The sequence below is a fragment of the Neofelis nebulosa genome, chromosome 3 (assembly GCF_028018385.1).
Source record: "Neofelis nebulosa isolate mNeoNeb1 chromosome 3, mNeoNeb1.pri, whole genome shotgun sequence".
NCBI lineage: Eukaryota > Metazoa > Chordata > Mammalia > Carnivora > Felidae > Neofelis > Neofelis nebulosa.
Genome location: NC_080784.1, coordinates 51,470,508 through 51,493,549, shown reverse-complemented (window position 1 = coordinate 51,493,549; position 23,042 = coordinate 51,470,508). Strand labels below are relative to the sequence as shown.

Here is a 23,042-nt window from a genome sequence, read left to right as displayed (position 1 = left end):
AAAAACTGGTAAAATCCAAATAAAGTCTGGAATTTAGTTAGTTGTAACGCACTAATGTTAATTTCACAGTTCAACAAATGTATCATGGTTATGTAAGATGTTAACATTAAGGGGGCCCTGGGTAAAGGGCCCAAGGGAAGTCAGTACTGTCTCTGCAACTTTTCTATAAATCTAAAATTATTCCAAAATAACAAGCTTATTTTTCAAGGAAAAAATGTACTCAGGAATTTTAATGGTTAAAAAATGCTCACAAGGGTCTTGTTCTGAATACTCCGTACGTAGATCCTGGCTTTCAATCACAGTGAGATTGGTTAACCGGAAAATTTTGAATACGCTTTACTAGTGTTTTTGCTGCTACCACTAGGTGGCAACAAATGATCCTGTATGCCCTATCCTAACAGGCTCATCCGTTTTTCCTCTTTAAAAGGCTTTGTCACAACAAACAGACTAAGGTGTATCTCCCAGAACCACCTTTTCCTCATGCAGAGGTAAGAAATGACATTATTGGGTCAAAGCAAGAAAAAACTGTAGATAAATGGATGATAACATGTCACTAGATTATAGAAATCCTTAGGTAAACTCATATAGTCCCTTGTTTCCCATGTGAGATGACCACGAAGTACTCTAACTCAAGATATGTTACTTTCTCTTCTCATTAACACATTCTATTGCCAGTACGTGTCTGCAGTTCATAACCTACCTCTGTTCTGTTCACTGAGTGTTATCTGACCCCTACTACTAATTTCTTTGCATAACAACAGATTCATTTATAGTCAAAGTCTTCTTTCCAGTTAGTCATGTTGATCATAGATGTGAAGTTTTAATGATGAAAATAATAACATTTAAGTTTTTAAAAAATAGAGGGTCAAAGGTACAAACTTCTTCTAAAATAATTCATGGGATGTAAGTACATCATAGTGACTGTAGTTAACCATACTGTATTGCATGTTTAAAAGTTGCTAAGAGAGCAGATATTAAGAGTTCTCAAAAAAAAATCTTTTGTAACTATCTGTGATGATGGATGGTAACTAGGCTTACTGTGGTGATTTTTTTTCCACAATATATATATTATTGGACACTTGAAACAAATACAATATATATAACGTAACAACATAACATAGCCAGTTTTGTTTTCATTACATTTTTCACCAAACAGTGTATCATGGATATTTTTCTGTGTGCCTCCTATTATTATTATTATTATTGCTGCCTAGTATTCCATAGCATATCATATGAACATATTATAATGTACTTAACCATTCTCTTACTATCCAACAAAAGAGTTACTCCCAATTTTTTGTTACATTTTTAAAAAGGATGTTTAAATTGGTATAAGCCACTTTAGGAAACTGGCAATATCTGCTAAAGCTGAAATGCTTCAGCAATTTGTTCCTGAATTATATACCAAACAGAAATACATGGGTATGTCACCAAAAGACACAGACAAAAATCTTCAGAGCATTCTTGGTAATAGTGCTGAAATATACCTAAATGCCATTAATAGTCAAGCGGATTTTGTGGTATATTCTGTACAATGGAATACCTTACTTACATCAGTGAGAATGAATGAATTCCAATTATACGAAGTTATGTAAACAAATCTCACAAACATCATGCAAGTGAAATAAGTGAGATATAAGTAGACAGTGTGATTTTCTTTATATGAAAGTTCAAGAACACACAAAACAATTCTGTGGTATCGGAAGCCAGGATTGCAGTTATCCTGGAGGGTGGGGTTGGAGGCAGTAGTAAGTGGAAAAGGACAAAGGGGAACCTCTAAGAAGCTGGTCACACTGCTCCTTAGTGTGCAGTTGGGAACATGGACTTTTCAGTTTGTACAGACTTCATCCATCCACAGATGTCTGTGTGGATGTGCTTGTATAGGATTTAGTTGGTTTATTTGTTTTACAGTTAACTGTTTGATTCAGCGTAAATAGCAACAAATGTCCCGCTATTTTAAATTTGACAACTCCTGCCACCCCTGCTTATTGCTACTCCAAACGACCTTTATGAGCCAGAATTTCATGCGGAAGGTTCTGACAAAGTCATGTTTCAGTCCACACATTCCGTTACAGCAGCCAAAGTTTTTCCAAGCTTTGTCATTACCACAGTGAACTTCAGGCTAGAAATGCAGTGATGTCTGAAAATTAAGCGTGGCAAAGCATACTTTATGGTGGACTTTACCACTGAAGGCTGGTTTTTTCTCCCCCCAACAAAAATTAGCCTTTTTTTGTTTTCTAAGAGTGTTACTCTACGTTTTTACCCACGTATTGTCACAGATTACTTTTGTCCCATTTAGTTAGGAATATGAAAAGACCATAGTTGCATGATCAGGGTTCCTGAAACGCACTTGCCTACTTTAGGATATGATGGAGTTGACTCAGTATTGTGACCAGTGCCAAAGAGAAAATATTCTAGCCTTAGTACTGATAATTAAAAAAAAAAAAAAAAAAAAAATTTTTTTTTTTTTTTATAGAATTCCTACCCTACAGCTTCATTGCCTATACAGTTGGACCTTAAATAAGTACAGAGGTAATGAATGGTCAAATGTAGTAAGTCAGCTAGAAAGGTAGCTCCAGTGGGCAAAAGAAAAGAGATGAATTTATCTTAGTTGCTATGCATTGATCAGTAGAACTTCAGGAACTGTAGGTAATGCCTAAAAAGTAATTTAAGTTGTGTGCAAAGACCCACTGCTATTCTTAGAATCCCATTCGTCTCCTTGACGGCAATGGATACAGTAGGCTTAGTCTTTTAGACAGCGCTCACCCATTTCAATGGGACAAGTAATGATTTGGGGGCAGATCAGTTATAAAAAGAATGTCCCTTTTGTTTGTATATAACTTGGAAGGGAGGTGGGAATTCAGCATTTGTCCCATCTTTACTACAACATATCCCATCCAAACCAGGGATGCCTGGCTAAGATCTCTAGAGTAGTGTTGCAGTGTTACCAGTAAAAGCAATCTCTCTGAATTAAAAATTAAATCTTTATAGTGAAGAGAGTTTAGCTTCCATTTGGGGGTTGTCCCATTCCGGCCACACTTCACTATTTGGGTGACTTCTGTTGGATTTGGGCTCCCCTCTTATGCATTATTGGTTGGTTCAGGATTAACTTATGTCACAGACTATTTCTTTATCTATTAGACAATATCTCAGGGCAGTATTCCCTTTGATCTAGCTGGCATTTAAGGTCTCTGAAGTCTGGGTGTTTGTCATCTTACCTTTTGGTGCTAGAGTAGGGAGGTGGAGGCAGGCCCAGGGCAGCAGGAAGAGCTGCTGAGCCATGTCACAAGATGCCATCTGTGGCTGTAACTATATGGTGTTGCCTTGAGTCGGTTATGACGTTGGGAGAGAATTGCCAGGTATTGCTCTGGAAGGGAGATCATTTGATTCAAAACGTACACTTTTGAGACGAGTCTGAGGCTGTACATGGCCCACTTCTTACTACAGCTCTCTGCATAGGACATCTCTGGGAGGACATCACACTCCCAAATTTCTGAAAGCCAATTTGGCCTTTGTCTTTGGTAAGTTGCTGCAGTAACTTACATCTCAAGAGATGGTCCTGTGCAGGTAAACAGTTTTTCTTGTGTGAAGTGTTTATTGTTGACAGAACTTGGTGAGTCACATGTTTGGGGAAAATTACTTGTACTTCAAATAATAACTGATCCTGGGAACTTCTAGGGCCGGGACTCCCGAGTGTCAGGAAGCTCTAAAAGAAGGGTTAGACTGCATCAGGCCTTTAACAGCCTGAATAATATGTTAATACGTACCAGAAGGTTGTATCTGTTCAGAAAGTCACATTGTACATAACAACAACAACAACAACAAAAAACACAATCTCCCACAAATTCTAATCAGATTCATTTGTATTCTTCCTTCTGCTCATGCTCCCATGCTGTGCAGTCCTTCCCTCCACCTGGACAGGCTAACATCTCTTTGTGTGCTTCCCTGTACATATTGTAGCTCATTCAGACCAACAAGCTGAAGCACTACCCGAGCCTCCACGGAGACTTCAGCAGTGATTTCCGGCAACCATGTGTGGTGTTCACTGGGCACCCCTCCCTCCGATTTGGGGACGTGGTCCATTTCATGGAGCTCTGGGGGAAATCTAGTCTCAACACCGTCATATTCACAGGTAAGTAAACAAACAAATAAAACCCTGCCCTTTCCACTGGGACTTTCACCCAGTGCACTGACCAGGACAAAATTTCCAGTAAGGCATAAATATGAACACTCATCTGACGTAAACCATAAGGGAAAGAGTAAAGCAAGATGGACTGTTAGGAAACTGTACTGGACAAAGCTTTCATACCCATTTTTCAGAGATTTTTCCGTGAGGCAGATTTCTACTGAACTGCTTTTGATAGGATTTTGTAAGCTGTTTCAAGAACGGCAGTAATCCTAGTAACCACTCTTGTGTTACCCTTTAGGAATTATTTCTTGAGTTGGGTTTTTCTCCTTTGGTTATAGTTCGCTCTGGCTTACACTGTTTTTTCTGGAGACAAACCCCTCAGAGTAAAACAAATCCTTTAATGAAGCCAAGCAGGGGTTTTACTTAATCACTATATTATTTTAGCAACTTTAGGTCTTCAGACAGCCTCGGGATTTGGAAATCTTACGGGCAATTGAGTGAAAAACCTTGATCTGAATCTGGTCCAGTGTACTATAATCTAAGCCAAGTTACCTCACCTCCCTGAGCCTCACTTTCTTCATCGTAAAATGGGATTGTTGATGGCTCCTTCCTTGGGCGACTCTGTGTGTTTACTGAAATGTTATCAGAAGGCACTTCATGCAGTGCCTGGCACATAAAAGTTGTTGAGAAAGTTATCAGTTGATTTCTTTCTCATTGCTTTTAAGACTTGAATGATGGAATAGAGTCTAACTGTGCCCAAATCTTCAAGATCAGGGACACTGGGGCCCTTTCCTGTGCTCAGCCTGTTTGTGAGGAGTGCCAGAGGCCTCCATCACACCACCGGTCAAACAAAGTTGGCTTTATTGATTCATTGCAGCTGAGAAGAACACATGGGGAAGTGGGAGGCATCTCAGAACATGTTGGAAAGAACTTATGGATTTGGACTTGTGTTGGGTGATTTTGAGGTAGGTTCACAGATGTGGGACATTGCTCTGGATTGGCCGTTGTTAGGAAGCAGGAGTGGTTAAATGATTGAATATCTTAATAGTTCTTATCTAGAAGGCAAGAAGAATGGAGCCAGGATAGGGTAATGTTTGCTCCTTTTGTGGTTCGAGAACAGTGTTGTGGTTGTGTGTTCAGGCATGATTATGGAGGGGTTCTTGTTTTTGTCTTGATCCATTGTGGTCACCAAATGGCTATGTCTGGTGTTAGGGTTCTGTGAATTGTTGATGTCCAATAGGAGAACAACATGGCCTGGCCATGACTGACAGGCCGGCTCCAGCTATAACTCCAAGACCTGGTAGAAAGTGCCAGGAGAGCTCAGAAAAGCAGCTTCAGGGGCTTCTTCTCTTTTTCCTAGGCCCCCTTTTGGCCAAAGGCAGAGGAAGTCAGGTCACAAGACATTGACCCACAATACCCAGAACCTCACCATGGCCAACTTTTGCTAAGCAAGAGGTATTCTGGAGAACATTGTAGTAGGACTAAAGGTGGTCTTTCATTCTTTTTGAGGGGTTACTGACTCTGATATGACAGTGGGTACAGTATTTTTATAGGCACAGTAAGAAGTGTTTGCTGTAGTATAATTTTTCCTTTAGCCAGCTAAGAAGAAATCAAGGATTGTTTGATTGTCCATAACAACCCTGGTAATGAATTTAAATCTAAACCCATTTTGAGGGACTTTCAGAGCAGCTATGTCATGTATGATGTCTGGTCACGTCAGAGATGAGTTTTGGACCACTTTTTTGGATTGTATTACAGCTGTGGGAAAGTTGTAGCTCACATAGTACACGTAAAAAGGGAGTCCGTTTTCTCCTAGGTAGCTGTCCTTGCCTCATATTTGGGGGGTTCTTCTTAGAGAAACAGGAGCCACCAAGGGGAAGTAATTGAAAAATCGGGAAGTTCCAGGGTGCCTGGGTGGTTCATTCAGTTAAGTGTCTGACTTCTGCTCAGTTCATGATCTTGCAGTTCGTGAGTTTAAGCCCCACATCAGGCTCTGTGCTAACAGCTCAGAGCCTGGAGCCTGCTTCAGATTCTGTGTCTCCCCCCCACTCTCTGCTCCTCCCCTGCTCATACTCGCTTGCTCGCTTTCTTGAATAAACATTAAAAAAAAATTTTTTTTTTAATAAAAATCTGGAAGTTCCATCAGTCATCCTCAATGCACTGGGAGAGTTAATGGGATGGGTAAATGTAAGCCAGAGGGCTGTAAGAAGTGATGTCCTCATGGGGGCACAGGCTGTTGTGAGTCTAAGTATTATATTTCACACCAGAAATGTAATCTCTGCCACACAGGCCACAGTGAGTAGTTCTGGGTTTAACAAATGGGCCGTCATGGCAAGCGTGGTTCCCAGTCACTGCGCACGCCATGCTTTGCCGAGAGGAGCATGACAGTTGCAGCAAAAGCATCTGTTGACATGAGGCCAGGGTCCTTTTCTCATGTCTGCCCTGTCAAGTCAGTGGTATGTCATTTGTCTCATACCTGCTTGTTAACTTCGAGCACTTGATTCGAGAGGCCTGTGCCAGGTTTCCCCACTGTGAAGTCAGTTTTTACATTTAATCAGTATCTTGGGTGGGGGGACACTTTGAGACTATGTATCCTTGTCTTCCTCAAATTTTTATCTAATTTTTTTTGCATCTATTGATGATCCTGGTCCGAAGAAATTATTCCTGTGATGCTTGCCAAATGATAAATTTTTTTTTACTTTCATTGTTTACATTTATTTGGCATTCTGTTGCAACAAAGAGTTTTCCCTTCTCCCCCATTTACTTATGTATCCCCTCATTTATCTCCTCCGTCTCTCTGTGTTGAAAATCTTGAGCCCACACCCACCCGGGGAGAGGTTCATTCTGGCCTCTCCCCGTCCTTACCTGTGAGTAAGTGACCCTCTGCAGTGATCAGGAATCCAGCTCCCGCCAGCCTCTGCACTTCGGTACGGATCCTGCCTGGCCTTGACCACACCAGCCGCCTCCTCACTTGGTAGCACCTCTGTTGCTTGCATTTTAAATTTTCCTTTTTGTGCTCCCATTAGAACCTGATTTCTCCTACCTGGAAGCACTGGCTCCCTACCAGCCCTTGGCCATGAAATGCATTTACTGCCCCATCGATACGCGACTGAACTTCATCCAAGTGTCAAAGCTGCTCAAAGAAGTACAGGTAAGGAAGGGAAGTGCTGGTGTATCCCCACGGCCCCGATACAGCAGGAGTTTGCGGCAGGGCGGGCTGTCTGGCTGCGCTTCTTCCCTTCCTCGTGTCTCCGGAGTCCTGAGTCTGCAGCATGCTGGCACGTGTGCCGGTCACCGCCCCCCCCCACCCCCCGCCCCGCCCCAGGTAGGGGGCTTAAACCTGGAAGCAGTTTCTGTTCTAAAGAAATCAAAGGTGGAAGGGAAGGAAAGCATTAGCCTGTTATTTTTGATGAGGACCGTCTGTGTCCAGTCAAAAGCAAATCGCCCCGTCTCCCCACCAAAATAGCCCTAGAAACAGACTCCTCAAGCTGAAAGGCAGTTTCAGTGAAACCTGTACTGGTTCCTCGTTGCAGATGTGGGTTAGTACCATGGACACTGTTATTTTACTTTTTTTTTTTTTTTTTTTTTTAACATTTATTTATTTTTGAGACAGAGAGAGACAGCATAAATGGGGGAGGGTCAGAGAGAGGGAGACACAGAATCTGAAACAGGCTCCAGGCTCTGAGCTGTCGGCACAGTGCCCGACGCGGGGCTTGAACTCACGGACCGCGAGATCATGACCCGAGCTGAAGTCGGCCGCTTAACCGACCGAGCCACCCAGGCGCCCCTGTTATTTTGCTTTTTGTTAGGGGTTTGTTTTGGTTTGTTTTTTGTGGCTTCTGTTTGTTTTTTCCTTTTGCATCTTCTGCCGTAGGGCAAGGGAAGAAGTAGTTGGGTAAAGCGGTGGGTTAAGGAAGACCATCTACACAGGAGAATGTAGGGGGGGCGGGGGCGGGGAGTAAAAATCACTGCACCAGGTCAGCAACCTCTTGGCAGAAGTTTGATAGTGGGGTTGGGGGAGGCTGCTTGCAGTTGGCGAGGGAGAGAGGCAAGAGGAAAACTTCTCATTCCCCATTGCCTCAGGGGCTTAAAGGAGCACCAGGGCGCCCTGGCACGTCTTCTGTCGTTTCACCTAGTAATTTAGCAAGGTACGATTAGCTCCCTTCATTTTTCTTGGCCTAGGTCAGAAGTTTGCTTTCCTCCTCACAGAACCTATGACCTCAGGATGGGAGGCACTTACCCAGAGCTCTAAGGAAGGGTAACAAGAAATGGAAAGCTGAAGAACCTCAGGAATGCAGAAATAATGGATTATGGCCATCACTAGCTTGCTGGCCCTACAAGGAAAGAATATGGGCTTTCTCTAGACATGATTGAGAGTAGTGGATAAGTTTGGGCTGATTTGGCAATTCGATACCCACCGTGTACTCATCAGCACGCTGGCAGAAGCAGTTAAGAGCCTGTTGTTTTCATGACTAAGTTCCCCCTGTGGTCCACACGGCAGCGGTGTGCTCATGGAGCCCCTGGCGGTATATGACTGTGGGAGCCAGAGGCCACCTGGTCCCCAGTGTAGGAGAGGGAAGCGGGGACAGGTCCTCAGGCTGCGACTGTGCACTCGGATGGCTTTGAGAAGAGTTAGGAGATCCTAACCTAACCTTCTGTCAGGAGGAAGAAAAGGATCAGCCCAACGGAACAAGTGCTGTTTTTAGTGCATCCGGTCGGCTGTTCCAGTGCTTCCTGTTGGAAGGCCTTCCAGGAGCTGGAGGTGAGCTCCAGGCTCTTAAGTAAAAGCAGTGTCAGTACAACTCAGTGGGCTACCGGGATCCATTTTCACTTGGGTGGTATTTGTCCCAAGTAAATGTTGGTTTACTATTTTTGTCTCTCAGAATAACAAAGAGATATTTTGCAAAAAGATCTGATTCAGTGTGTCCCACACAGTGGAGTATGTGAGCTGTGCACTGCCCACTGTCTAACACCAGTGCACCTGCAGATACCAGAGAAGCCCCCACCCCAAAACACCAGACTAGCACCAAAGTCAGCAGTTCTTGCCAATCGGCCAACAGCTGTACTGGTCAGTGATGGTAGGTGTGACAAGAAGACTGCCCTCAAGGGGCTTGGGCACCAGTTGGGCATAGACCTATGGAAGAAGTTACCATCAAAATGACTTAAAAACAGTGAAAACATAAAAACAAATGCAAACGGAGGCAGTGGATCCCCCACTAGTCCACGTGACTGGCAGTTGAGGGCTTTTCTCTGAAATGTTTATTTTTTTCCCCCCGCACTGCACTCCCCTCTCCTGCTGCCCAGTGTTTGGGTTTGAGGGGAGGGGGGTCAGGAGGTGGTGAGGCGGAGCAGGAGTGCGGGCACACTGAGGTGGGCCTCCTCCCTTACTTGCCCCTGTCCTGTTGGTTCTCAGCCACTGCACGTGGTCTGCCCCGAGCAGTACACGCAGCCACCCCCAGCGCAGTCCCACCGCATGGACCTGATGATCGACTGCCAGCCGCCCGCAATGTCCTATCGGCGGGCCGAGGTCCTCGCCTTGCCTTTCAAGCGTCGGTACGAGAAGATCGAAATCATGCCAGAGGTGAGCTGTTCTCTTTCTCATGGTCAGACCCAGGTTTTCCACTTGAGTATCTGAAAAAAGATGGTCTCAGAGGTGGCTTTCTTGGCTTTGGGTCAAATGCGGATGAACCAAAGAACACAGCCCCTTAGGCAAGGAACTGGCAAGAGAGGCGGGATCTTCAGAACCGCCTTATTTTTCAGGCAATGAAGTAACAGCTGTTAACATCAGGACCGCTGCTTGTGTTCACATTTAACATGTTTAAGCCAGGAAGCCAGGGCCTCTCAGAACAGAGGCACTGATGTCAGCTCCGTCCCTGACCACGGTGGATTTTTCTCATCCTTTCTGGACCTCATTTGAGTGTGAGTCAAGTTTCATCAAATTCAGAGATAGATGGAGGAAATAAGAGTAATCAACATATAAGGATTATAAATGTGATTATTTGTGTGCATATTGTACACGTGAGACAGTTGAGGTATACTGTGCATGAGCGACCAACTGAGGGCAAGGCAGCCCGAGTCACATGGCCTAGCTCCTGCAATGTTAGTGTGGAAGGCTCTGTAGGAAGCTACTTTTGGCTTCCTTTTGCCTCTTGAGATAGCTTGAACATGTCCTCAAAATTCCTGGTCTCAAAACTTCTTAAAAATTAGAACCCAAGGGGCGCCTGGGTGGCTCAGTCAGTTAAGCATCTGACTCTTAATCTCAGCTCAGGTTGTGCTCTCATGCCCAGCATGGAGCCTACTTAAAAAAATTAAAACCTCAAAGAGCTTTTGTTTATGTGGGTTACATCTATTGATATTTGCTATATTAGATGTTAAAACGAAGACATTTTAAATATATTTATTCATTTTAAAAATAATGATTTAGGGGGTGCCTGGGTGGCTCAGTTGGTTGAGCATCCAACTCTTGATTTTGGCTCAGGTCATGATCTCAGTCTTGAGATTGAGCCCCACGTCGGGATCTATGCTGAGCGTGGAGCCTACTTGATTCTCCTTTTTCCTCTGCCCCTCTCCCTCTTGTGATCTTGTTCTCTCTAAAATAAAATTTTTAAAAAGCTATAAAAATAATGACATAAACCCATTAGATGCTAACACAACTAAAATATCTTTTATGAGAAAATGTTTCTGAAAAAAGGTAATGAGAACAGGGGCACTATTTTCCATTTGCAAATCTCTTTAATGTCTGCTTGTGGACTGTCCTATCTCCTTTTGCTTTCACTTTGTTGTGGATAATCTATGTCATGTAACCTTGAGAAAATCCCAGTGAACACTCGTGATAGCAAGAGTGAAAAGGCTAAAACTGTCACATTATTAGGACAGTCACATTGACCACGATGCCCCTGAAAGAGGCTCAGGTCCCACACTTTCCTGAGAGCAGTGCTCTGCACAGCCATCTTTTTAAGGCCCTTCTGCCTTCTCTTGCTGTTTTATTAGGATTCTGTTACTATTAGAGTTACTTTCCAATAAAAGTATGCATACTCTTTCTGGAAAATTCGGAAAATAGAATAAAAAAAAGGATAAAGACAAAATAATCAGTCGTGGTCCCCGTGCCAGAGATAACTACTGCTCAGAATTTTGTGTATTTGCCTTGTCTGTTCTGTGTGTGTGTGTGTGTGTGTGTGTGTGTGTGTGTGTGTGTGTGTGTGTTGTGTGTAGTTGAATCCTACCCAGCATGCTGCCTTGGTCATGGAACAGTAGTAGGTCGCAACAAGTAAACATCTTAGTGGGGGTGTAATGGTCTATCATAAGTTTATCATAACTATTCCTTCATTGGTGAGCTTTATTATTTCTGCTTTTTCTATGTTATAAGTAATGCTTTCAGAAACATTCTTTTACATAAATTTTTGTCCGTGGACGTAATGTAGAGTTTTGCCTGGGAGACGCATGTGCGAGATGAGGAGGTTAAAATCTGGCGCTGCTCTTTAGGTTTTGCTGCTACTAAAGGATGCTTATTCCTCCCCCAAACGAGAGTGTGTCCTCTGCAGCTTCCCATAAATCCTCCCCCTTTGTCCCTCTGAGTGCAAGACGGGAGATCGGATGCGACAACCCTCATGGACGGGTTCTCGGAAGACTGTCTATTCGAGGGCGGCGAGGGGTGCTCCCTCCCTCACGGAGGTATCTGAGTGGAGACCTCCCTCAAGCCTAGATGAGTCTTAGATCTCCCTCACAGGGCCGCCCAGGGAGAGTATCTCACCTGCTGTGTTCCCACAGTGCCGTCCCCAAACCTCCCAGGCCAGTTCTTTGGCTTTAAAGTTCTGCTAGGCAGGCTCCCCTGGGATGGGCGTAACTGCAGTGTAGGAAGGAAAAGGATGCTCACGGACGGGTGTTGTCTGGAGACCGGAGCAGACATGTCTCCCCCGGGGGGAACGTTTCACACTTGTGCCACATATGTTTTCTTATTTCGTGAAACAATTTTCACATTCCGCTTTCCAGTTCTTCTAAATACCCTGAGCTGCTTCCTCTGCCCATGTGATATAGATCTTCATATTTACCTAAGTGGCATCTTGCATATTTGTTTACTTTTGTTCTTAAATCTAGGAGACTGGGACAGACCAGGGTCTACGTGTATTCTGTTTTCCAAATTTTCCAGAAAGAGTATGCATACTGTTACTGGAAAGTAACTCTTATAGTCACAGAATCCTAATAAAACAGCAAGAGCAATAGCCAACTAAAGCTGAGCGCTACGGCCTCTTAGAAGATCACACATCACTGCCAGTGGCGGGGTCAGGGAGCTCTAAAGCTGCCCAGAAGATGGTGTACACCTCAGATTCGGGTGGTAGGGAAAGAGATGGCCCCCAGGTAAAGGTTGGATGTTCCGCCTTTGGGAGAAGTCACGTTTCCAGGAATTAGCTCACTCAGTCCAAATGCTACTGCCCTGTCCTTCCTGCCTGACACTAGTCACCTAGTGGTCATGAGGACAGAGGCGGAGGCTAGCATGAAAAGTCAGCACTCAGTAGGTATTTCTGCATAAAGAGAAGCCCTCTGAGGTTTTGGAGAATACTGTGAAAGTGTTTGGAGCCGCCTGGAAGCCACCTGAAAGATGGATGTGAGGTTGTGGCAGTTCAGGTGATGGGCCCTTAGCACAGTGTGGGCATCTCATCATTTGGGGTGGGGGTGGAGCTAACAAAAGGGAGAAGCAGAAGGGTCAGCATGCTGGGGTCCCAGCACGCAGTGGCACAGGCTTGCAACTGGGTGGAGAGTGTTGGGTGGAGAGTGTTGGGCTGTCGCTGGGAAGGGCACCCAGAACACTGTCTAAGAAGTTGCGGTCGGACGAGTTCTCTAAGTCTTTGCAGCCCAGTTTACCCACCACCACTATCCCCTTTGCCTCTCCGGCTTCTCTTACCTCCTTTCTTTATTACAACCGAGGTATACATTTGTGTGTGCGATACATTTTTTATTAACGTTATTTTAAAAATGTTTTTACCTTCTTCCTTAAAATTATGTGGCCATGTTAGACTGCAGTGATGTAGACAGAAGTTCAAAAGAAAAGGAAATGAATAAAGGTGATCATGAAAGGCTCAGCGCTATGGCGTTTGATGCCGTGTCTTTCCCACCAGGCTGGCGGGGGCACTTAAGCCCCAGCCCGGTGTGGCCTCCAGGTCCTGACTGGACAGCGCAGCTGCTGCACCTCGTCCCCAAATTGAGGCGAGCCCGACTGAAACCCCTTGTGTGCTTCCAGCTTGCAGATTCACTGGTGCCCATGGAGATTAAGCCTGGCATTTCCTTGGCAACGGTCTCGGCAGTGCTGCACACGAAAGATAACAAGCACGTCCTTCAGGTATGGGGGAGTGTGGGCTGCGCCTGAGTCCACGAGGAAGCGCCCACAATCGTGGTCCCAGTGTCCCACTGCGGAAGTTAGCACACTACGTAATGGATTCGATCTGAAACAAAGAGGGCCCTGCATATAGATTCTTCACTACTTACTTCTCTGGCCACACGCCTCAGAGAGATAAAAGGGAAGAGCAGCTATTACTTGTAGAGTGGAGGCCACACATCAGCCTGAGTGCCCTTCCCGGCTCCCAAAGTGCCGGCCCCACTCAGCTCCCGCGGGCGCATTTGTTAGGCAGCGGGCAGTGCGGAGAGCTGGGTGGGCGCCAGCCCCACACCTGCGGAAGTGGGTGGGGCCTGGGAGCCACCCATGGTTGTCCCCTCTGCGCCCCCCCCCCCCCCATGCCCTACGTTCACGCATGTTCACTGCCTCACGGTGCAGCTCTTCAGGCACTCGTCCTCCCTCATCCCCCTTAGAAAAACTCCTTCCGGACTTGGCTGTGCTGCTCTGACACCCTGAATGAGCTGCACGGAGCTGCCACTTCAAATACATGAGGCGCATGCTGTGCCCTAACCTGCTGTATTTCCCACTTCGCCTTTACTTCACCCTCCCGAAGCTCCACCATCACCGCTTTTTAGACAATTTCTCTGACCTTCATGTCGGCCCATGAGTCTGACCCCACCGCTAGTGGCTGTGACCAACCTGCTGTTGCTACACCTGCAGTGGCCAGCACAGGTTATTATTAAGAATTTACTCAGAAGGGACACCTGGGTGGCAGTTGAGCATCCGACTCTTGATTTCAGCTCAGGTCATGATCTCAGGGTTCAATGAGAGGGAGCCCCATGTTGGACTCTGTGGTGGCAGCTTGGAGCCTTCTTGGGATTCTCTCTTTCTCCCCCTCCCTGCCCCTCTCCCCCACTCACACTCTCTCTCTAAATAAATAAACTTTAAAAAAATAAAATCTTAAAAATTTTATTCAGAAGATACTGAATTGAATCAGAGACGAGTCTTGATAAAAGGGAGATCTCTTTGCCAAAAATATTGATGCTGTGTGGATGCTTTGGCATTAGCTTATGTTATGAAGAACTCCAGATGGAGCCCCCAGCTAACAGTGACTCTGAACTCAAGAGCTGGCTGACTTCACACAGGGTGACGCCGGGCTGGGCGCCAGGGCCTCCACCAGGAAAAAGGTTGTGTTGGTAGGATGGACAGACGGGTTCTGGCTGTGGCCTGCACTGACCTCTTGCTGAGATGGTGTTTTTGTTCCCTCTCTAGCCCCCACCCAGGCCCACCCAGCCCACAGGCGGTAAGAAGAGAAAGCGGGCGAGCGATGACATTCCAGACTGCAAAGTGCTGAAGCCACTGCTGAGCGGCTCCATCCCGGTAGAACAGTTCGTGCAGGCCCTGGAGAAGGTGAGCGCATTCGGTTTGCACCTGCAAAAGCTGCGCAGGAGCCTCCCTTCCTGCTGTTCACCTGCTTCAAGAAATGTGTGCTGCTGCCTTTCTCATAGTCTCCACAGTCTGGGCTCCTGTCTCTGAAGCATCTGCTTGATCCAGGGCCGTGGCAGGAAACAGAACCAGGGGAGGGTCACAGAGTTGAGAGAAGACCATGCCCTCCTTCACTGTAGGTCCCCCACTTGCTTCTCTGCCAGCCTCTTCCTCCCCATCAGGCACCAGGCCGCTAGAAGACCGCCTCATGACATCTATGTCTTGTGGGAACTAAACCAAGGAAGTCCCTTCCTCAAAAACCTAGATGCGATGGATGGGCAAGGTGGGAGCAGCCAGGAAGTCTGCCCCTTAGAGCCTCACTTCTCAAGCAGACCCCTTGCTGCCAGAGCACCAACATGGCTTGTCACAAGAGAAGAGAGGCTTGGGCCTGGGGGGCAGTGAGGGCAGAGGCGCCAGTGTTGCTGGATCCCTGGATCCCTGGGAATTCTAGAAGCAGGGCCAGCAATCCCCAGACGGGGTGGGAGGAGAGGGAAGAAAGAAGCAGTCACCTGGAAGACACTGGTCCTTTCCCAAATCAGCAGCCATCCATTAGAATTTTAATTTTCCCTGAAGAAGACTGCAGCCACATTGTGCAGCCCTCCTAGCCCCTGAGAGTAGGGTCACTAGTAATTAACATGGGAGTGTCACCTGTGATGCAGGTGAACATGTCAATCACTGCTTCCTTGTGACCTTGTGCAGTGCTCCAGCCCCTGTTGGTAGGACTCGAGCTTGACTTGTTTTTTATAAACTTGGAACAACTCGCTCTCCCAGAAAGACCTTCACTTAGTTCGCCTGGGTCATCAAGGAATTGACCCTTAGGATCTGACCTGGACTCTTCCTTTTCACCATTTCTGCCTCCTCTCCTGCAAGAGGAACATCAGTACCTGCCCTAACCTATACAAGCTTTCTAGAACTAAGGGTAGAGACTTTTCCTAGCCCATTTTCTTTGCCTATCCTGTGTCCCTTTCAGGCATATCAGCCTTATTTCTACTACTTTTCTGCTTTCTCAACTTTATGTATGATGTGAAAGAAAATTCTATAACTCACATTAAGGTAGCTAGAGAAGTATTTCTTGTGCTGCCTTGTGTCCTTCCTTGAAAGGGATTCGCCAAATCACAAGGTCACTGGTATCTTGCTTTGAGGAATGCATTTTCCTGAGATAGGATGGAGCTTTTTTTATCAGAGACCATTGGCATATGGAGGCTGGTGATGGACGGCCCAGTGTCCTGGACTCCTGAACCCAAGCTTAGATGTGTTCCCCAGATAACTTACAAAAGTTTAAGCAGGTTATAGAAATTTTGTTGTGGTTTGTATAATCTTGCATGTTTAGAGGCTTCTTTTAAAGTATATGAAGCTATGTTTGAATTCTATTGCTATAGAAGGTCATGTGACAAGTGTGAAGAATTGTATGGAGGAGCATCAAAAATGGCAGTTTCTAGAATGTTCAGTTTAGCCAAGTCTAGGAAGTGTCATTTCTTTTTTTTAATAATTGTTTTTTTAAATTTAAATCCAAGTTGGTTAGCATATAGTGCAATAATGATTTCAGGAGTAGATTCCTTAATACCCCTTACCCATTTAGCCCATCCCCCCTCCCATTACCCCTCCAGCAACCCTCTGTTCTCTATAGTTAAGAGTCTCTTCTGTTTTCTCCCCCTCCCTGTTTTTATATTTTTGTTTCCCTTCCCTTATGTTCATCTGTTTTGTCTCTTAAAGTCCTCATATGAGGGAAGTCATATGATATTTGTCTTTCTCTAATTTCGCTTACTACCGTCTAGTTCCAGCCACATAGTTGCAAATGGCAAGATTTCATTCTTTTTGATTGCCGAGTAATACTCCAGTGTGTGTGTGTGTGCATACACACACACATATACACACCACATCTTCTTTTGGGCTCTTTCCATACTTTGGCTATTGTTGATAGTGCTTCTGTAAACATTGGGGTGCATGTGCCCCTTGGAAAGAGCATACCTGTATCCCTTGGATAAATAGTAGTGCAGTTGCTGGGTTGTAGGGTAGTTCTGTTTTTAATTTTTTGAGGAACCTCCATACTGTTTTCCAGAGTGGCTGCACCAGTTTGCATTCCTACCAGCAGTGCAAAAGAGATCCTCTTTCTCCGCATCCTCGCCAACATCTGTTGTTGCCTGAGTTGTTCATGTTAGCCATTCTGACAGGTGTGAGGTGGTATCTCATTGTGGTTTTGATTTGTATTTCCCTGATGATGAGTGATGTTGAGCATTTTTTTCATATGTCTGCTGACCATCTGGATGTCGTCTTTGGAGAAGTGTCTATTCATGTCTTTTGCCCATTCCTTCACTGGACTATTTGTTTTTTGGGTGTTGAGTTTGATAAGTTCTTTATAGATTTTGGATACTAACCCTTTATCTGATACATCGTTTGCAAATATCTTCTCCCATTCCATCAGTTGCCTTTTAGTTTTGCTGATTGTTTCCTTCACTGTGCAGAGGCTTTATTTTGATGAGGTCCCAATAGTTCATTTTTGCTTTTGTTTCCCTTGCCTCCAGAGACGTGTTGAGTAAGAAGTTGCTGCAGACAAGATCAAAGAGGTTTTTGCCTGCTTTCTCCTCGAGGATTTTGATGGCTTCCTGTGTTACATTGAGGTCTTTCATCCACTATGAGTTTATTTTTGTGTATGGTGTAAGAAAGTGGTCCAGGTTCATTCTTCTGCATGTCGCTGTCCAGTTTCCCAGCACCATTTGCTGAAGAGATTGTCTTTATTCCATTGGATATTCTTTCCTGCTTTGTCAAAGATGAGTTGGCCATATGTTTGTGAGTCCATTTCTGGGTTCTGTATTCTCTTCCACTGATCTGAGTGTCTGTTTTTGTGCCAGTACCATATTGTCTTGATGATTACAGCTTTGTAATACAGCTTGAAGCCCGGGATTGTGATGCCTCCAGCTTTGGTTTTCTTTTTCAAGATTGCTTTGTCTATGCAGGGTCTTTTCTGGTTCCATATAAATTTTAGGATTGTTCTAGCTCTTTGAAGAATGCTGGTGTTATTTTGATAGGTATTGCATTGAACATGTAGATTGCTTTGGGTAGTATCGACATTTTAACAATATTTGTTCTTCCTATCCGGGAGCATGGAATCTTTTTCCATTTTCTTGTGTCTTCTTCAGTTTCTTTCATAAGCTTTCTATAGTTTTCAGTGTATAGATTTTTCACCTCTGTGGTTGATTTATTCCTAGGTATCTTACGGTTTTTGGTGCAACTGTAAATGGAACCGATTCCTTGAGTTCTCTTTCTGTTGCTTCATTGTTGGTGTATAGGAATGCAGCTGATTTCCGTGCATTGATTTTATATCCTGTGACTTTGCTGAATTCATGGATCAGTTCTAGCAGTTTTTTGGTGGAATCTTTTGGGTTTTCCATATAGAGTATCACATCATCTGCGAAGAGTGAAAGTTTGAGCTCTCCCTGGCTGATTTGGATACCTTTTATTTGTGATACTGTGTTGAATAATGTGGTGAAAGGGGACATCCTTGTCCCGTAGGGAGTGTCATTTCTTGGAACTGTCAGTTGCAATATCCTCCAGCCTTTCAGGCAGCCCCTTGCTTTCAGAGTATCCATCATCTTCCTCTCTCTTTTCTTTGGAACAGCATGGCTTCAGCGACGTTAAGGTAGAAGACACAGCAAAGGGCCATATTGTCCTGCTCCAGGAAGCTGAGACACTCATCCAGATTGAGGAAGATTCGACCCATATCATTTGTGACAATGATGAGATGCTCAGGGTACGACTGCGGGACCTCGTTCTCAAATTCCTACAGAAGTTCTAAATGGAACATCTAAACCATTTGTATTTCACTGAAACCCTTCAGTTCTTCACTGTGGCTGCCCAGCACAAACCAAGGAAGGGCACAGTTGGCCATGTCTTTGTGGTCAGTGGCTTAAGGAATAAGTGACCCTTGAGGGACGTGATTATCGGGAGTTATGGCCAGAATCTCCTGGAGAACTTCTGCTTTAAACTTACATTCATTTTCTTCCCAATTCTGGGTAGCCGGGAACGGTAAGGCAGCGAGCTGAGGAGTAGCATAAAAGTAACAGAAGCAGCTTCCCAAGAGGTTAATGGTGGAAGGGGTAGGTAAAAAGATGACTGACTTAAGTGGTCCGTGTTTACTTTTCATGGTTTCACAGGCCTTGGGCAGGAAAACTAGTCTTCGATTGTGTTTTATTTACTTGTCTACAGTGCCACGCCCAATAAGAAAGATGATCCCCCAAATTGGTAAAATGAACCATCTTTATTTTATATTGTGAGCCCATTTTGTTAATAAAACTTATTTTTATAGAAGTATCTGTGCCCTGTTTAACCTAGAATTTATATATTTATTTAGTGTCTGAAAACCTATGAAAATATACAGAACAGCATAAACTTAGAAAATACCATGGCAAATTTTAATTTGATGTGTGCATTCATATATTTTTCTTAAACTGTATGAAAAGGTGCTTAACTTTATCTGAGCTGTATCTGTATAAAAAACACTGACACAGGGGTGCCTGTGGCTTATTCAGTTAAGCGTCTGACTCTTAATGTCAGCTCAGGTCATGATTTCATAGATCATGAGTTCAAGCCCTGCATCTGGCTCTGTGCTGACAACACGGAGCCTGCTTGGGATTCTCTCACTGCCCGTCTCTCTGCCCCTTCCCCTGCTCGCTCTCAAATAAACTAAAAAAAAAAAAAACAAAAAACAAAACACCAACACAGATTGGTATCAACCTTCAGCCTAACCTTCTGGAGGAAGGTCCAGAACAAACAGTTCAGGCTCTGCTAGTTAATCCCTGCCCATCACTGCCTTCCTTGCAGATTATCAGGATTGTCTGCATTAAGCAGAGCATTAAACTCCACTGCCCATAGATCCTCATAATAGTAAGCTACTGCATTGGAAATAATACTGCTTAATTGTTCAAAACAGATATGTCAGATGACATCTATCTAAGCATCAGTTGTCACACACACACGCCAGTTATGCAAGTACTGGGGGGTAAGAGTACAAGTCTTGGAATTGGTCAGCTAGGGAAGTAGGCCCAGGTCGGCCTGTCCCTACAATCTTTGCAGACTGGTTGAAATTCAGTCAGTAGTCCCCATCCTCCAACTTAGCCACCAGCTAAGCATCACAAAGGGATTTACTGAGTCAAGAATGAATGATGTAAAATCCTATAGAACTACTTACTCAGGCTTTATGGAGACTGGATTGTCCATTCTCTGGAATGCCCCTACCAATGGGAAGGAATTCTTCATTAGAGGACGATGCCTTCTCTGACTTGGCCAGACTCGGACACAGGAGTGCTCGGCTTCAGCAGGCCTCTGTTTTCCAGGGTACAGGTCATCACCCCAATCAGGGGGCCTAGGATGTGTCTACAGAATGACCTGGGGGGTTGGGGGAGGGGGGGGCGGGGCTACAGCCATGGGAAGGGATGGACATTACAAGAGATTGACAAGCCATCACCGTGAAAGTTTACTTTTTATCTTAGGAGGAAATGATAAATATGCATCACATGTAGGAATACTTTCTACGAAAACTTTTGAGAGAAATCAAGTTAAATTTCAAGCATCTTTAAAAATATAAAAGTAGTATAAAATAGAGCTCAAGAAAATCAAAATGGTTACTTTACTTTGATTTGTCCAAGTTTGATTTTTGTTAAAGGGCTTGCTCAGAGAGCCCCAGGCACTGATCCTTTGAGAGGTGATTACTCAACAAACCGTATATAAATGCAAATTAGTACACTGTCAGGCAAGGAATACACATGATCTTAGCCAAACGGCTGAGAAGCAATGACAGGCAAGAAATAATTGAGAAATTATAAAGGCTGTAATCAAGTCACCATCACCTACTTAGTGGCAGAAGCCAGAGAGGCAGGAAGAAGCAAAGAGTCATTTGTTAGAGCAGAGAGAAAATCTAGAACTGGCCTTTGCAAGTATTAGGAGAGAGCAGTTATGAATAACTACCTAGAGTTCAGGTATTTGGATAGCAAACTAGGTTGGTAGAAGACCCAGAAGAAATGGCAGGACCTGCCTTCCCATGCTACAGTTATACCACTGATGGTGTGTCAGTGGTATAGACATGCAGCCCACTGATGCTGACCTGGTGAAGGGTATGACATTTAGACCAGTGTCTACTCAAGCCCAACAAAATCCTAATAATTAGTAACTGAAAAACCATTAATAGTGAAGGAGAACCTGGTTTTGTTATTTCTTTTCATCTAAGAAGCAGTATTCTATTGTGCAACAAATTACTCCCAAAACTCGGTGGCTTAAAGCAACATTATCTCATTTCTGTGGGTCAGGAATCTGACCTGGCTTGGCTGGGTGCTCCTGCCTCAGGGTGGTCTCTCCATGTTAAGATTTTGGATGAGGAAACTGAGGTACAAAGTTTAAGTAACTTTTCCCAAAACATATAGTCAGTACATGGTATCTGCCTTACCATAATGTCCTATGTGAGTATCAGGGATCGGGAGCGAGCTGGGGAAGGGGACATACCTGTTCGTCCACTGCTTTTCAAGAAAGGCAACAGCTACGCCTCTCCTTGATCCCTTGGGAGCTTGAAGCTTTTTGGACTTTACAGTTGTCCTAGAGAGGCAGGAGTTGGCTTTTTCAGACCATAGTGAAATACCAGCAGAAATAAGAATGAAGACATCTCCTAAGCTGTATGATGATACTTTCATAAGAGCCAAGCAAACTGGTGGATAGGAAAGGGAGATACTGTTTTTCTCTGGCCCTGAGTTGTCTTCCCTACAGCCATAAAGGAAGCTGAATATTGTCTCAGTGTTTTATTGCTACACTGTGGGTAAGGTAGGAAACATCTGATGTTCTCAAAACCACTGTAGTGGAACTAGGGGTAAATAATGTTACTCTCTGAACCCAGAATGAGGTTAGAAATAACCAGCTACAATTCTAAAGGAAGTTGCAAAACCTTGAGACAGGCAGTGTAGAACAACAGCCAAAGATGTCTAATCTTGCCAGAGGATAAAGCCAACATCAATCATGAGTTTGTTTACTAAAGACTAAACACCATAGTCTCTACTGCTTTTTAGTAGCCTATTAATAGGTTTTAGTCATATCATAAAAACATTTTACCATCCATAGATTCAATACAACAATACTTAGCAAATTTACAATGACATTTTCACAGAAATAGAAAAAACAACCCTAAAATTTGTGTGGAACCACAAAAGACCCTGAATAGCCAAAGTAATCTTGAGAAAGAACAAAGCTGGAGGCATCACAATTCCTGATGCAAGTTTTACTACAAAGCTATAGTAATCAAGACAGTATAGTACTGGCATAAAAATAGACACATAAGCCAATGGTACAGACTCAAGAGCCCGGAAACAAACCCACACTTAAACAGTCAACTAACAAGGGGGGGGGGGGGGCCAAGAATACTCAATGGGAAGAGGATAGTCTTTTCAGTAAATGGGAACTGTATAACCACATGCAGAACAATGTAATTAGATTGCTATCCAACGTGGATGGAACTGGAGGGTATTATGCTAAGTGAAATCAGTCAGAGAAAGACAGATACCATATGTTTTCACTCATGTAGATCCTGAGAAACTTAACAGAAGGCCAAGGGGGAGGGAAGGGCGGGGGGAAAGTTAGAGGGAGGGAGGCAAACCATAAGAGACTCTTGGATACTGAGAAAAAACTGAGGGTTGATGGGGGGTAGGTGAGAGGGGAAAGTGGGTGATGGGCATTGAGGGCACTTGGGATGAGCACTGGGTGTTGTATGGGAACCAATTTGATAATAAATTATATTTTTTTTAATTTTTTTTAAACGTTTTTATTTTCTTTTTGAGACAGAGAGAGAGCATGAACAGGGAAGGGTGAGAGAGAGAGGGAGACACAGAATCCCAAGCAGGCTCCAGGCTCTGAGCTGTCAGCACAGAGCCCGATGCGGGGCTCGAACACACAGACTGCAAGATCATGACCTGAGCCGAAGTCGGACGCTTAACCGACTGAGCCACCCAGGCGCCCCATAAATTATATTATAAAGTAATTGGACTGCTATCTTACACCACTCAAAAATTAATTTGAAAAGGATTAAAGCCTTAAATTTAAGACCCAAAATTGCTGGAAGAAAATATA

General features: G+C 44.4%; 1 protein-coding gene across 1 annotated transcript in view; it reads left to right on the top strand.

Moving 5' to 3' along the window:
• INTS9 (integrator complex subunit 9) overlaps nucleotides 1–19,250 on the top strand; it is a 102,545-nt gene extending 83,295 nt beyond the window's left edge. Inside the window, exons 11-17 of the mRNA XM_058720793.1 lie at nucleotides 428–488; nucleotides 3,961–4,132; nucleotides 7,156–7,280; nucleotides 9,543–9,710; nucleotides 13,365–13,463; nucleotides 14,730–14,867; nucleotides 18,559–19,250. Coding sequence (XP_058576776.1) covers nucleotides 428–488; nucleotides 3,961–4,132; nucleotides 7,156–7,280; nucleotides 9,543–9,710; nucleotides 13,365–13,463; nucleotides 14,730–14,867; nucleotides 18,559–18,735 — 940 coding nt within the window. The 3' untranslated portion in view covers nucleotides 18,736–19,250. The remainder of the gene's footprint in view (nucleotides 1–427; nucleotides 489–3,960; nucleotides 4,133–7,155; nucleotides 7,281–9,542; nucleotides 9,711–13,364; nucleotides 13,464–14,729; nucleotides 14,868–18,558) is intronic.
• Nucleotides 19,251–23,042: the final 3,792 nt, after the last annotated feature.